The sequence below is a fragment of the Salmo salar genome, chromosome ssa16, assembly GCF_905237065.1.
Source record: "Salmo salar chromosome ssa16, Ssal_v3.1, whole genome shotgun sequence".
Lineage (NCBI taxonomy): Eukaryota > Metazoa > Chordata > Actinopteri > Salmoniformes > Salmonidae > Salmo > Salmo salar.
Window position 1 is genome coordinate 60,725,674 of NC_059457.1, and position 17,582 is coordinate 60,743,255.

Consider the following 17,582-nt stretch of genomic DNA (forward strand, 5'->3'; position numbering starts at 1 on the left):
TTTTCAAATTTGGTCATTTCTTTGCAGTTCCGGATTATTCCACGGGAGCGCGAATGGAATCAAATTGCAAATGTAACATATATCACCAATCACGACACGGCTTTTTCTCTAAACTCGACCACACTGTCCGATTTCAAAAAGGCTTTACAGCGAAAGCAAAACATTAGATTATGTCAGCAGAGTACCCAGCCAGAAATAATCAGACACCCATTTTTCAAGCTAGCATATAATGTCACAAAAACCCAGAAGACAGCTAAATGCAGCACTAACCTTTGATGATCTTCATCAGATGACACACCTAGGACATTATGTTATACAATACATGCATGTTTTGTTCAATCAAGTTCATATTTATATCACAAAAAAGCTTTTTACATTAGCATGTGACGTTCAGAACTAGCATACCCCCCGCAAACTTCCGGGGAATTTACTAACAATTTACTAAATTACTCACGATAAACGTTCACAAAAAGCATAACAATTATTTTAAGAATTATAGATACAGAACTCCTTAATGCACTCGATATGTCCGATTTTAAAATAGCTTTTTGGTGAAAGCACATTTTGCAATATTCTAAGTACATAGCCCAGCCATCACGGGCTAGCTATTTAGACACCCGGCAAGTTTAGCCTTCACCAAAATCAGATTTACTATTACAAAAGTTTGATTACCTTTTGTTGTCTTCGTCAGAATGCACTCCCAGGACTGCTACTTCAATAACAAATGTTGGTTTGGTCCAAAATAATCCATCGTTATATCCGAATAGCGGCGTTTTGTTTGTGCGTTCCAGAAACTATCCGAAGTGGTAAATCAGGGTCGTGCGCATGGCGCATTTTGTGACAAAAAAATTCTAAATATTCCATTACCGTACTTCGAAGCATCTCAACCGCTGTTTAAAATAAATTTTTATGCAATTTATCTCGTAAAAAAGCGATAATATTCCGACCGGGAATCTCCTTTTCTGTAAACAGAGGAAAGAACACAAAGACGGGGGAAGCCCACAGTCCCTTGATCGGCCACTTGAGAAAGGCGATAATGTGTTTCAGCCTGGGGCTGGAATGACGACATTCAGGTTTTTCCCGGGCTCTGAGAGCCTTTGGAAGACGTAGGAAGTGTCACGTTAGAGCAGAGATCCTTTGTAATGGATAGAGATGGCAAAGAAGTTCAAGAAATGGTCAGACAGGGTACTTCCTGTACAGAATCTTCTCACGTTTTGGCCTGCCAAATGAGTTCTGTTATACTCACAGACACCATTCAAACAGTTTTAGAAACTTTGGAGTATTTTCTATCCAAAGCTAATAATTATATGCATATTCTAGTTTCTGGGCAGGACTAATAATCAGATTAAATCGGGTACGTTTTTTATCCAGCCGTGAAAATACTGCCCCCTAGCCATAACAGGTTAAGGTAGAGACTTCATATTCAGGATTCTGTTTATGTCTACCCAAAGACAACGTGTGTTGAGTAAGAGCTTCCTGTGACAACCGGAAGTGGTTAAAAACAGCCTAGAGCTATTGTCATTTAACCTGCACATAGTGAAAATCACGCAACTCAACCATGTGTCATTCAGTCAATTCTTAAGGTAGAGGCTTCATATTGAGGATTCTGTTTATGTCTACCTCAAAGACAACGTGTGTTGAGTAAGAGCTTCCTGTGACAACCGGAAGTTGTTAAAAACAGCCTAGAGCTATTGTCATATAACCTGCACATAGTGAAAATCACGCAACTCAACCCTATGTCATTCAGTCAATTCTTAAGGTAGAGACTTCATATTCAGGATTCTGTATATGCCTACCCCAAAGACAACGTGTGTCCATTCTTTTTGCAAAAAAAACTCAAACACACACACACAGCTTGGCCATAGGGACATAGTGTGGGGCTTAGAGGCTTATACCGCCTTCACTAGTTACTTTCATTCAAACGATTCAAGAACCGTCAGACCTAGAGCTCCGAAACTTTAGTAACCTGTTCTAGAGCTCAAGTCGATAGTGCACGGTGAATTATGGGGCTCTAGAAGGTTCTCAGACCGAGAAACAGCCTAGTGCATTTGCAATATGTTCAATTCATTTTGAATATCACGGACATGGCGACATGTAGAAATGTCCCAGAGTCGCAAGACTAGGTGCATTGAAACCGCCTCGACCCATAGAGACAAACCCCAATGTCTCTGTCCGATATCTCATTCAGGGACCCCGTAGTAACGCCCTGAATAAGTGGATTTTCAGCGCCAATTAAGGCCATTGCTCGGGCACCGAATGACCTATCGAGCCGAAACTTGGGATTCGGGGTCGCCTCACATAGGCCTACACATATTGTCAGAGCTGGACCCGCAGCTATAACGTAACTATGTGTTTTATGTTTTTTTATGGTTAAAATTGAAAGCACTGTGAATTATGGGCCTTCTCTGACATATGTGATAGTTGGCTTCTATACGAGTTGGAAAAAGTGGATTTGGTGTCAGATGGTATCAGTTTGGTGTCAGAATGACATCTAATTGACTGATGGACGCTGACTGCTGGGTGACGAGCAATGGAGAGGAACCACAGTCACTGCCCGGCCATCCCGAGTTCATCGGGCCAGTCAATTATGCATTTCTGCAGTATTTTTGAGCTTGCCTAAATTCGTGATGCTAAATGCCCATTGAATCATATTGCAAACGTAACGCGCAATATTGCAAACGTAACGTGCATTTGCTGATATGATTCAACAGCAAAAAATATCACCAAAGTTGACATGATTTCTGCAGTATTTTTGAGCATGCCAAATACGTGATGCTAAATGCCCATTGAATCATATTGCAAATGCGCATCCGCGTATTTGCAATATGATTCAACAGCAAAAAATATCACCAAAGTTGACATGATGAAATCAACACAACGAGCGATGGAGAGGAACCAGGAGCATTCCTGAGGTCCTCCCGATCTGTGTAAGCCTAACCTTGACCCTGTGGCATTAACCCTTCACAGTGAAAAGGTGTTTAGATCAAACTGTGTGCAATGACTTCTCTCCCCATAGGAACACATAGACTATTCTCCAAAATTCAACCTGAAGCCTATGTGGGTTATGAATGCCTTATGAACCTGTCTTCTATAACAATCCATCAGGCTACTGTGAGGTCTACCTGTGTCGATTCTAAGGTTCCTGGAGCAACCGGAAGTTGTTAAAAACACCCTAGAGCTATTGTCATATAACTGCACATTGTGAAAATCACGCAACTCAACCATGTGTCATTCAGTCAATTCTTAAGGTAGAGACTTCATATTCAGGATTCTGTTTATGTCTACGCCAACGCAACTCAACCATCAGTCATTCAGTCAATTCTTAAGGTAGAGACTTCATATTCAGGATTCTATTTATGTCTACCCCAAAGACAACGTGTGTGGAGCAAGAGCTTCCTGTGACAACCGGAAGTTGTTAAAAACAGCCTAGAGCTATTGTCATATGGCCAACCAGCAGATAGTAAAAATCACGCAACTCAACCATGTGTCATTCAGTCAATTCTTAAGGTAGAGACTTCATATTCAGGATTCTGTTTATCTCTACCCTAAAGACAACGTGTGTTGAGCAAGAGCTTCCTGTGACAACCGGAAGTGGTTAAAAACAGCCTAGAGCTATTGTCATATAACCTGCACATAGTGAAAATCACGCAACTCAACCATCTGTCATTCAGTCAATTCTTAAGGTAGAGACTTCATATTAAGGATTCTGTTTATGTCTACCCCAAAGACAACGTGTGTGGAGTAAGAGCTTCCTGTGACAACCGGAAGTTGTTAAAAACAGCCTAGAGCTATTGTCATATGGCCAACCAGCAGATAGTGAAAATCACGCAACTCAACCATGTGTCATTGAGTCAATTCTTAAGGTAGAGACTTCATATTCAGGATTCTGTTTATGTCTACCCCAAAGACAACGTGTGTGGAGCAAGAGCCTCCTGTGACAACCGGAAGTGGTTAAAAACAGCCTAGATCTATTGTCATATAACCTGCACATAGTGAAAATCACGCAACTCAACCATCTGTCATTCAGTCAATTCTTAAGGTAGAGACTTCATATTCAGGATTCTGTTTATGTGTACCCCAAAGACAACTTGTGCGGAGCAAGAGCTTCCTGTGACAACCGGAAGTTGTTAAAAACAGCCTAGAGCTATTGTCATATGGCCAACCAGCAGATAGTGAAAATCACGCAACTCAACCATGTGCCATTCAGTCAATTCTTAAGGTAGAGGCTTCATATTCAGGATTCTGTTCATGTCTACCCCAAAGACAATGTGTGTTGAGCAAGAGCTTCCTGTGACAACCGGAAGTGGTTAAAAACAGCCTAGAGCTATTGTCATATAACCTGCACATAGTGAAAATCACGCAACTCAACCATCTGTCATTCAATCAATTCTTAAGGTAGAGACTTCATATTCAGGATTCTGTTTATGTCTACCCCAAAGACAACGTGTGTCTATTCTTTTTGCAAAAAAAACTAAAACACACACACACACAGCTTGGCCATAGGGACATAGTGTGGGGCTGAGAGGCTTATACCGCCTTCAATAGTTACTTTCGTTCAAACGATTCAAGAACCGTCAGACCTAGAGCTCCGAAATTTTAGAAACCTGTTCTAGAGCTCAAGTCAATAGTGCACGGTGATTTATGTGGGTCTAGAAGGTTCTCAGACCGAGAAACCGCCTCTTGCATTTGCAATATGTTCAATTCATTTTGAATATCACGGACATGGCGACATGTAGAAATGTCCCAGAGTCGCAAGACTAGGTGCATTGAAACCGCCTCGGCCCATAGAGACGGACCCCAATGTCTCTGTCCGATAGCTCATTCAGGGACCCCGTAGTAACGGATTTTCAGCACCAATTAAGGCCATTGCTCGGGCACCGAATGACCTATCGAGCCGAAACTTGGGATTCGAGGTCGCCTCACATAGGCCTACACATATTGTCAGAGCTGGACCCGCAGCTATAACGTAACTATGTGTTTTATGTTTTTTTATGGTTAAAATTGAAAGCACTGGGAATTATGGGCCTTCTCTTACATATGTGATAGTTGGCTTCTATACGAGTTGGAAAAAGTGGATTTGGTGTCAGATGGTATCAGTTTGGTGTCAGAATGACATCTAATTGACTGATGGACGCTGACTGCTGGGTGACGAGCAACGGAGAGGAACCACAGTCACTGCCCGGCCATCCCGAGTTCATCGGGCCAGTCAATTATGCATTTCTGCAGTATTTTTCAGCATGCCCAAATTCGTGATGCTAAATGCCCATTGAATCATATTGCAAACGTAACGCGCAATATTGCAAATGTAAAGTGCATTTGCAATATGATTCAACAGCAAAAAATATCACCAAAGTTGACATGATGAATCATTTTGCAAATGTAACGCGCAGTATTGCAAACGTAACATGCATTTGCAATATGATTCAACAGCAAAAAATATCACCAAAGTTGACATGATGAAATCAACACAATGAGCGATAGAGAGCAACCACAGTCACTGCACGGCCATCCCCAGTTCATTGGGACAGTCAATTATGCATTTCTGCAGGGTTTTTGAGCATGCCAAATTCGTGATGTTGAGGCCCATTGAAACATATTGCAAATGCGCATCCGTGCACATGGTGACCCGAAATGGGTTACCAGGATACATTTTTTAGAAGGGTTTTAAATGCCTTTAGGGGGGTGCAAGGGGTCCACGGTTGGGTAGGGAGCACCTTCCATCAGTGCCCATCCAATATGGGGCGCCTAGTCATTTTGGACATTTTTCAAAAAAATCGCTAAAAAACGACAGTCCCACGTCTCTCATGTCACCATCAAGCCATGGAGAGGAACCACAGTCACTGTCCGACCATACCGAGATCATCGGGACAGTCAATTATGCATTTCTGCAGTATTTTTGAGCATGCCTAAATTCGTGATGCTAAATGCCCATTGAATCATATTGCAAACGTAACGCGCTATATTGCAAATGTAACGCGTATTTGCAATATGATTCAACAGCAAAAAATATCACCAAAGTTGACATGATGAAATCAACACAACGAGCGATGGAGAGGAACCACAGTCACTGCATGGCCATCCATAGATCATCGGGCCAGTCAATTATGCATTCTGAGCATGTCAAATTCATTAAAAATGTTTAAAGCAACAGAGTCCCACTTCTCCCTCATCATACATGACAAGTAGACTGTCTGCATTGATTCATGGCTTAACATAGGGCTATATATCATTTGGGCAGTATAAATGCCATTTGGACCATGGTTCACTGAATTTTGGGTTTGGAAACCAACTTCCTATGATCGTACATGGCAAACGGACAAACATCCTTATTTGGCACATTCAATACTTTTATACATGTATAATTGACAAAAAAGAATTGGACATTTCATTTGCACATTTCTAATGGCATTTGGCCAAAAAAAGAAAAAAATATGTCACTTTTGACTTCCTATGAAATCATATTCCAAATGCACAAATCATATGCCTTATGCACAAGCAAATATGTCACTTTTGACTTCCCATGAAATCATATTCCAAATGCACAAAACATATGCCTTATGCACAAGCAAATATGTCACTTTTAACTTCCTATGAAATCATATTCCAAATGCACAAAACATATGCCTTATGCACAAGGAAAAACAACCCAAAAAATGATGTCAATAAAATATGTCAAAAGTATGTCCATACAGCTCTTATACATGTGTAATTGACATAAAAACATTTTAAAAATCGAAAAACGGTCCAGAAACCACTTTTTAAGGGTTTGAAAAGTTTTCAAAATGTGACTCTTGGGTCTTGAATTGTGTTACATATGCAATATGAAAATTCACTGCGGAGAGCTCTAGCCATCTGTTGGATATTTGCTGTGATTTGGCACATTCAATACTTTCATAATTGACCAAAAAAAGCATTGGACATGTCATTTTGCAAAAAAAGGAAAAAAAAGTCACTTTTTTCCTATGAAATCATACTCAAAATACACAAAATATATGCCTTGTGGACAAGCAAAAGCAACCCAAAAAACGACGTCAATAAAAAACGTCATAAGCATGTTCATACAGCTCTTATACATGTGTAATTGACATAACAATAAAAAAATCGAAAAACGGTCCAGAAACCACTTTTTTAAGGGGTGATAAGTTTTCAAAAAAAAAATAATTTTATCAAAATCTGACCCTTGGGTGTAGACTTGGGTATCATTTGCTGTATGAAAATCCACGGTGGAGCGCGCTCGCCATCTAAAGGAAATTTGGGGTGTTACAATTGGCAATTGCCATCGGAAAATTGCCATATGATTGACCCGGAGATGGACCGCTTTCGGTGGTAGTTACAATCGTGTGTATGATTCGTGCTATGCCAATATGTTCCCATGTTATTTTGTCCAAATCAGGGGGGTTTTCCCTTACTTTTTTGAAGACATTGGAATTGTCCGGTTGGAATATTACTGAAGATTTATGTTAAAAACATCCTGAAGATTGATGCTATACATCGTTTGACATATTTCTACAAATGTAACGAACTTTTTTACACTTTTTGTCGTGACATTTTCACGCGCTTCCTACATTTGGAGTAGTGGACTGAATGCGCGAACATAAAGGAGGTATTTGGACATGAATTATGGACTTTATCGAACAAAGCAAACATTTATTGTGGACCTGGGATTCCTGGGAGTGCATTCTGATGAAGATCATCAAAGGTAAGTGACTATTTATAATATTATTTCTGAGTTTTATTGACTCCACAAAATGGCGGGTTTGGTTTCGTGTCTGAACGCTGTACTCAGATTATTGCAAAGTGTGCTTTCGCTGTAAAGTTTTTTTGTTATCTGACACAGCGGTTGCATTAAGAGGAAGTGTATCTATAATTCTTTGAATTACAGTTTAATATTTTATCAACGTTTATGATGAGTATTTATGTAAATTGATGTGCTCATTCACCGGAAGTTTTGGGAGGCAAAACATTTCTGAACATTACACATGCTTCGAAGTACGGTAATGGAATATTTAGAATTTTTTTGTCACGATACGTGTCCGCGCGTCACCCTTCATTACCCTTCGGATAGTGTCTTGAACGCACGAACAAAACTCCGCTATTTGGATATAACTATGGATTATTTGGAACCAAATCAACATTTGTTGTTGAAGTAGAAGTCCTGGGAGTGCATTCTGACGAAGAACAGCAAAGGTAATCCACTATTTCTTATAGTAAATCTGAGTTGGTGGTTTTAACCTCTCTGGGCCAGTGGGACGCTTGCATCCCACCCTAATCAACAGCCAGTGGAATCGCGTCGCACGAAATGCAAAACCTCATAAATGCTATGACTTCAATTTCTCAAACATATGACTATTTTACAGCGTTTTATAGATACACCTCTCCTGAATCGAACCACGTTGTCCGATTTCAAAAAGGCTTTACAGCAAAAGCAAAACATTAGATTATGTTAGGAGAGAACCCAGCCAGAAATAATCACACAGCCATTTTCAAAGCAACTAGATGCATCACAAATACCAAAAACACAGCTAAATGCAGCACTAACCTTTGACAATCTTCATCAGATGACACTCCTAGGACATCATGTTACACAATACACAAATGTTTTGTTCGATAAAGTTCATATTTATATATAAAAACAGCATTTTACATCGGCGGATGACGTTCAGAAAATCTTTTCCCTCAAATGCTTCCGGTGGATCAGCGCTACAATTTACAAAATTACTATTCGAAAACATTGTTAAAATTTTATATTGTCATTCAAAGAATTCTACATTATCATCTCGTGAATGCCACAGCTTTTCCAGATTTAAAAATAACTTTACTGGGAAATCACACTTTGCAATAAATGACGTGGTATGCCCAGAAAAATAGGCTAAGCTATACATGTTAGAGCCATCTTGGAACCATCAACCATCAAAAATACTATTGTAAATATTCCCTTACCTTTGATTATCTTCATCAGAAGGCACTTCCAAGAATCCCAGGTCCATAACAAATGTAGTTTTGTTCGAAAAAGTTAATCATTTATGTCCCAATAGTTCCTTCTTGTTAACGCGTTCCCGAAAGCTACTCAAAATGTACTGTGGTGCGTGGGACTTGTCATCACGAATGTGCAAAAAAAAAAATATTTAAGTTCGTTCAAACATGTCAAACGTTGTATAACATAAATCTTTAGGGCCTTTTTCAACCAGAGCTTCAATAATATTCAAGGCAGACGAATGCATTGTCTTACTAAACGTTTCGAAAGGGGAGGGTAGCCATGGGCGGCCGCGTCATTGTAGTAATGGCCCTCCACCTGTGACCAAGCTCCACAGCCTCTCTTTGGGTTAGTTTTCACCGGAGAAGACTCAAACCACTTTGTAAAGACTGGGGACATCGAGTGGAAGCCATAGGAAGTGCTAAATGATTTATAAGCCCCTGTGTGTTTCAATGGCAAATGTTTGAAGTGATATCCACACATCAGATTTCAGTTTCCTGTCAGGATTTGTCTCAGGGTTTTGACTGCCATATGAGTTCTGTTATTCTCACAGACACCATTCAAACAGTTTTAGAAACTTTAGGGTGTTTTCTATCCAAATCTACTAATTATATGCATATTCTAGTTACTGGGCAGGAGTAGTAACCAGATTAAATTGTTTTTTTATCCGGCCGTGTAAATACTGCCCCCTATCCCCAACAGATTTAACCTCTCTAGGCTAGGCGGGACGAATTCGTCCCACCTACGTAACAGCCACTGCCAGCCTGTGGCGCGATTTTCAAAACCTTAAAAATCCTATTACTTCAATTTCTCAAACATATGACTATTTTACAGCCATTTAAAGACAAGACTCTCGTTAATCTAACCACACTGTCCGATTTCAAAAAGGCTTTACAACGAAAGCAAAACATTAGATTATGTCAGCAGAGTACCAAGCCAGAAATAATCAGACACCCATTTTTCAAGCCAGCATATAATGTCACCAAAACCCAGAAGACAGCTAAATGCAGCACTCACCTTTGATGATCTTCATCAGATGACAACCCTAGGACATTATGTTATACAATACATGCATGTTTTGTTCAATGAAGTTCATATTTATATCAAAAACCAGCTTTTTACATTAGCATGTGACGTTCAGAACTAGCATACCCCCCGCAAACTTCCGGGGAATTCGCTAACATTTTACTAAATTACTCACGATAAACGTTCACAAAAAGCATAACAATTATTTTAAGAATTATAGATACAGACCTCCTCTATGCACTCGATATGTCCGATTTTAAAATAGCTTTTTGGTGAAAGCACATTTTGCAATATTCTAAGTACATAGCCCAGGCATCACGGGCTAGCTATTTAGACACCCGGCAAGTTTAGCACTCACCATAATCATATTTACTATTATAAAAGTTTGATTACCTTTTGTTGTCTTCGTCAGAATGCACTCCCAGGACTGCTACTTCAATAACAAATGTTGGTTTGGTCCAAAATAATCCATCGTTATATCCAAATAGCGGCGTTTTGTTCGTGCGTTCCAGACACTACCCAAAATGGTAAAGAAGGGTCGCGCGCATGGCGCAATTCGTGACAAAAAAATTCTAAATATTCCATTACCGTACTTCGAAGCATGTCAACCGCTGTTTAAAATCAATTTTTATGCCATTTTTCTCGTAGAAAAGCGATAATATTCCGACCGGGAATCTCCTTTTCGGCAAACAGAGGAAAAAAATCACAAAGACGGGGGCGACCAGGTCACGCGCCTAAGCCCAGAGTACCTTGATCGGCCACTTGAGAAAGGCGATAATGTGTTTCAGCCTGGGGCTGGGATGACGACATTCAGGTTTTTCCCGGGCTCTGAGCGCCTATGGACGACGTAGGAAGTGTCACGTTAGAGCAGAGATCCTTAGTAAAAGATAGAGATGGCAAAGAAGTTCCAGAAATGGTCAGACAGGCCACTTCCTGTAAAGGAATCTCTCAGGTTTTGACCTGCCATTTGAGTTCTGTTATACTCACAGACACCATTCAAACAGTTTTAGAAACTTTAGGGTGTTTTCTATCCATATGTAATAAGTATATGCATATTCTAGTTACTGGGTAGGAGTGGTAACCAGATTAAATCGGGTATGTTTTTTATCCAGCCGTGTCAATACTGCCCCCTAGCCCTAACAGGTTAAACACTTGCCCCCCAATCCCCCCTTCCCCAAAACACATGTTGGACTGTAAAATGTGCCGTCCTGTACTATACATTTTTAAAATATATTTTACGGAGCCATTTACTTTATGTTCGTATTATTATATATTTTTATTTGTTATTGTTGTTGCATTATCGGGAAGGAATCTGCAAATAAGCATTTTCTTGGACAGTGTATACCATGTTTATCCCTTACATGACAAATAAAATGTGAAATTTGAAACGTCCTCTCTCTCTCTCTCTCTCTCTCTCTCTCACGTTCTCTCTCTCTTTTGTTCTCTGTCTGCCCCTCTCCCCCCTCTCTCTCACTCTCACACTCTCCTCTCTTTTTTCTCTCTCTGACTCAGGGAGGTATTGTGGTCCATTGGGCCCAACCTGATGAAGGGCCAGCTCATCAGTAAGTCACACTCCTGCGGACATATGACAGTCCAACTGGCTCTGGCATGATGGGTTGTGTCCACCCTGACCTCAGCATAAATGAGCTACAGTTAACTCCCCTTTGGCTATTGTTACAACTCCAAAACAGGATGTCACTAGGAAGAGACCTCTGTTTAAAGATTATTGACTCCAGAACCTAATTATGCTCTGATATCTAGTAAGAATACTGAAAATATGTAATGCATTGCTTTCAGATCTATGTGACAGTTCCAGGCCAGTCATATCCAGCCTGTCTACAAAGCTGTCATGCACCAAATCTCATAATGCCTGGATAAGTGTTGCCCATGTCAGTAACTACACCAATATAATATTGCAATCTGATGCTCGACTGCAATGTAGATTACATGGTATTCAATCATTGGTGAATTTGCGCAGTGCGACTGCTTTGCAGACGGTCTGGAACGCGACCACAATCTTACCCATGAAGTAGGTGACCGTTTTACACATGGCGGCTCCGAAGATGAAGTCCTCCAGCATGTTGGGGATGAGTGTAAAGGGCATGCAGAAGACAGCCATCATCAGGTCACTGACCGCCAACGAAAGCAGGAAGGAGTTGGTGACCGTGCGCATGCGCTTGTTGACCGTCAGGACCACAATGATCAGAAGGTTGCCAAAGACGCTGAGCAGGAAGATGAGAGAGTAAAGCAGGATCCGCACCGAGTCCATCTCTGAGAGAGAGAGAGAGAGAGAGAGAGAGAGAGAGAGAGAGAGAGAGACAGATTACAATGATCACATATCAGTATTATATCATTTTATACGGAGCATAATCACAACACACCACAGTTGGAATATATTCTACATTGTATACATCTAGAAAATCTGCTGGTCTGCAACTGAGCAACTATGACTGCAAGGACAGAGAACTCCAAGGATGCCAGTGAAGTCGATGCTAGTCATTACACTGTCACGGACCCTGTGCTTGAAGCTGACAGCATGTGACGGGACAAGGTCACCATTGACTATCTGCTGAGCTGAGTGATTACAAAGAGTAATGTCACCCCCAAAGTCAAGGGTTAATGTCTGCAGGATGCATACTCATACTTCAAATAGTTATTGTTTAACCTCTCTGGGCTAGGCGGGACGAATTCGTCCCACCTACGCAACAGCCAGTTGAATCCCGTGGCGCGAATTTCAAATACCTTAGAAATGCTATTACTTCAATTTCTCAAACATATGACTATTTTACAGCATTTTAAAGACAAGACTCTCGTTAATCTAACCACACTGTCCGATTTCAAAAAGGCTTTACAGCGAAAGCAAAACATTAGATTATGTCAGCAGAGTACCCAGCCAGAAATAATCAGACACCCATTTTTCAAGCTAGCATATAATGTCACATAAAGCCAGAAGACAGCTAAATGCAGCACTAACCTTTGATGATCTTCATCAGATGACAATCCTAGGACATTATGTTATACAATACATGCATGTTTTGTTCAATCAAGTTCATATTTATATCAAAAACCAGCTTTTTACATTAGCATGTGACGTTCAGAACTAGCATACCCCCCGCAAACTTCCGGGGAATTTACTAACAATTTACTAAATTACTCATGATAAACGTTGACAAAAAACATAACAAATATTTTAAGAATTATAGATACAGAACTCCTTTGTGCAATCGAGGTGTCCGATTTTAAAATAGCTTTTCGGTGAAAGCACATTTTGCAATATTCTCAGTAGATAGCCCAGCCATCACGGCTAGCCATTTAGACACCGACCAAGTTTAGCCGTGACCAAAGTCAGATTTACTATTACAAAAGTTTGATTACCTTTGTTGTCTTCGTCAGAATGCACTCCCAGGACTGCTACTTCAATAACAAATGTTGGTTTGGTCCAAAATAATCCATCGTTATATCCAAATAGCGGCGTTTTGTTCGTGCGTTCCAGACACTATCCGAAATGGTAAATCAGGGTTACGAGGATGGCGCAATTCGTGACAAAATCTAAATATTGCATTACCGTACTTCGAAGCATCTCAACCGCTGTTTAAAATCCATTTTTATGCCATTTTTCTCGTAAAAAAGCGATAATATTCCGACCGGGAATCTCCGTTTAGGTAAACAGAGGAAAGAAAACAAAGCTTTCAGTCGACGCGGGCACGAGCCTGAGTCTCACAGTACTGTAACCAGCCACTACCCAAACGCGCTACTTTTTTTTTGCCAGATTCTGCAAAGCCACGATTCAGCTTTTTGCCGCCTTCTGAGAACCCATTGGAGCCGTAGGAAGTGTCACGTAACAGCAGAGATCCTTTGTAATGGATAGAGATGGCAAAGAAGGCCAAGAAATGGTCAGACAGGGTACTTCCTGTACAGAATCTTCTCAGGTTTTGACCTGCCATTTGAGTTCTGTTATACTCACAGACACCATTCAAACAGTTTTAGAAACTTTGGAGTGTTTTCTATCCAAAGCCAATAATTATATGCATATTTTAGTTACTGGGCAGGAGTAGTAACCAGATTAAATCGGGTACGTTATTTATCCAGCCGTGTCAATACTGCCCACTAGCCCTAACAGGTTAACAATGACTTATAGTTTATAAAGCATACGACTGAGCTTGTTGAGAAACTAAGATTTATAGTGGCTGTTTTTTACATAAACAGATCTTGTTTCTATCTAGTCAGCAGGAAGCAGATTTACAGTGCATTCGGAAAGTATTCAGCCCCTTTCACTTTTTCCACATTTTGTTACGTTACAGCCTTAATCTAAATTGATTAAATTAAATGTTTTTCTCATCAATATACACAAACTAACCCATAATGACAAAGCGAAAACATTTTTTTTTTTTAAATGTTTGCTAATTTATTGAAAATAAAAAAACAAATGACTTATTTACATAAGTATTCAGACCCTTTGCTATGAGACTCGAAATTCAGCTCAGGTGCATCTTGTTTCCAGTGATCATCCTTGAGATATTTCTATAACTTTATTGGATTCCACCTGTGGTAAATTCAATTGATTGGACATGATTTGAAAAAGCACACCCCTGTCTATATATGGTCCCACAGTTGACAGTGAATGTCAGAGCAATAACCAAGTCAAGAGGTCGAAGGAATTGTAGAGCTCTGAGACAGGATTGTGTCGAGGCACAGTTCTGGGGAAGGGTACCACATTTTTTTTTTGCAGCATTGAAGGTCCCCAAGAACACAGTGGCCTCCATTATTCTTAAAAGGAAGAAGTTTGGAACCACCGAGACTAATCCTAGACTAGCCACCCAGGCCAAACTGAGCAATCGGGAGAGAAGGGCCTTTTTGAATTACTTTTTGAATTATTTATTTTTTATTTAAGAGGTGGAGAAGGGCCAAGAACCCGATGGTCACTCTCACAGAGCTCCAGAGTTCCTCTATGGCGATGGGAGAACCTTCCAGAAGGACAACCATCTCTGCAGCACTCCACCAATCAGGTCTTCATGTGTGGCGCAGCAGGCACTGCATCTCAGTGCAAGAGGCATCACTACAGTCCCTGGTTCGAATCCAGGCTGCATCACATCTGGCCGTGATTGGGATTCCCATAGGGTGGCGCTTGTAAAGAGAATTTGTTCTTAAACTGACTTGCCTAGTTATATAAAGGTTAAATAAAAAAAGATACACATATATATGGTAGAGTGGCCAGATGGAAGCCACTTCCGGTGAAGCATGGTGGTGGCAGAATCATGCTGTGGGGATGTTTTTCAGCATCAGGTAATGGGAGACTAGTCAGGATCGAGGGAAAGATGAACGCAGCAAAGTACAGAGAGATCCTTGATGAAAACCTGCTCCAGAGTGCTCAGGACCTCAGAGTTGGGCGAAGGTTCACCTTCCAACAGGACACCGTCCCTAAGCACATAGCCAAGACAACACAGGAGTGGCTTCAGGACAAGTCTATGAATGTCCTTGAATGGCCCAGCCAGAGTCCGGACTTGAACCCGATCTAATATCTCTGGACAGACCTGAAAATAGCTGTGCAGTGCGCTCCCCATCCAACCTGACAGAGCTTGAGAGGAACTACAGAGAAGAATAGGAGAAACTCCCCAAATACAGGTGTGCCAAACTTGTAGCGTCATACCCAAGAAGACTTGAGGCTGTCATCGCTGCCAAAGGTGCTTCAACAAAGTACTGAGTAAAGGGTCTGAATACTTATTTAAATGTGATATTTCAGTTTTTTATTATGGGATATTGTGTGTAGATTGATGAGAAGTGGGGGGAAAAAAAACAATTTAATCCATTTTAAAATAAGGCTGTAAGGTAACAAAATGTGGATAAATTGAAGGGGTGTGGATACTTTCCGCACACACTGTATACCTGTTCTTGATTATTGTAATACCATGTATTAAAGTGCAGCTGCCTCTACTCCTAAACCTTTGGATGCTGTTTTTCAGGGCACAATTATATTTATCAAAGGAGACAGTTTGTTACTCACCACTTTATTCTTTACAAAAAGTTTGGCTGGACCGCTTTGAAATCATAGATCACATTATTATCCTCTTGATGGTCGCCTAGGATAGGGGGCGCCACAGCGCATTTTGAAAGAGGGCGCTTCCTGTTTGGAATCTTCTCAGGTTTTGGCCTGCCAAATGAGTTCTGTTATACTCACAGACACCATTCAAACAGTTTTAGAAACTTTGGAGTGTTTTCTATCCAAAGCCAATAATTATATGCATATTCTAGTTACTGGGCAGGAGTAGTAACCAGATTAAATTGGGTACGTTATTTATCCAGCCGTGTCAATACTGCCCCCTAGCCCTAACAGGTTAACAATGACTTATAGTTTATAAAGCATACGACTGAGCTTGTTGAGAAACTACGATTTATAGTGGCTGTTTTTTACATAAACAGATCTTGTTTCTCTCTAGTCAGCAGGAAGCAGATTTACAGTGCATTCGGAAAGTATTCAGCCCCTTTCACTTTTTCCACATTTTGTTACGTTACAGCCTTAATCTACATTGATTAAATTAAATGTTTTTCTCATCCATATACACACTATAACCCATAATGACAAAGCGAAAACAGTTTTTTTTAAAATGTTTGCTAATTTATTGAAAATAAAAAAACAAATGACTGATTTACATAAGTATTCAGACCCTTTGCTATGAGACTCGAAATTCAGCTCAGGTGCATCTTGTTTCCAGTGATCATCCTTGAGATATTTCTATAACTTTATTGGATTCCACCTGTGGTAAATTCAATTGATTGGACATGATTTGAAAAAGCACACCCCTGTCTATATATGGTCCCACAGTTGACAGTGATTGTCAGAGCAATAACCAAGCCAAGAGGTCGAAGGAATTGTAGAGCTCTGAGACAGGATTGTGTCGAGGCACAGTTCTGGGGAAGGGTACCACATTTTTTTTTGCAGCATTGAAGGTCCCCAAGAACACAATGGCCTCCATTATTCTTAAAAGGAAGAAGTTTGGAACCACCGAGACTAATCCTAGACTAGCCACCCAGGCCAAACTGAGCAATCGGGAGAGAAGGGCCTTTTTGAATTACTTTTTGAATTATTTATTTTTTATTTAAGAGGTGGCCGTGAAAATATCCGGCCGTGAAAATACTGCCCCCTATCTATAACAAGTTAAAAGTGAATTTGTTGAATTTCTTTCCTTCTTAATGCATTTGAGCCAATCAGTTGTGTTGTGGCAAGGTAGGGGTGGTATACAGAAGATAAACCTATTTGGTAAAAGACCAAGTTCATATTATGGTAAAAAAAGCTAAAATAACCAAAGAGAAATGACAGTCCATCATTACTTTAACCTGTTATGGCTAGGGGGCAGTATTTTCACAGCCGGATAAAAAACGTACCCGATTTAATCTGATTATTACTCCTGCCCAGAAACTAGAATATGCATATAATTATTAGCTTTGGATAGAAAACACTCCAAAGTTCCTAAAACTGTTTGAATGGTGTCTGTGAGTATAACAGAACTCATATGGCAGGCCAAAACCTGAGAAGATTCCATGCAGGAAGTGCCCTGTCTGACAATTTCTTGCCCTTCTTGATTAT

General features: G+C 40.4%; 1 protein-coding gene across 1 annotated transcript in view; it reads right to left on the reverse strand.

The window, feature by feature from the left end:
• The window catches only part of LOC106574386 (cholecystokinin receptor-like), a 46,284-nt gene extending 34,015 nt beyond the window's left edge, over positions 1–12,269 (reverse strand). The window contains exon 1 of the mRNA XM_014150241.2: positions 12,023–12,269. Coding sequence (XP_014005716.2) covers positions 12,023–12,269 — 247 coding nt within the window. The remainder of the gene's footprint in view (positions 1–12,022) is intronic.
• Positions 12,270–17,582: the final 5,313 nt, after the last annotated feature.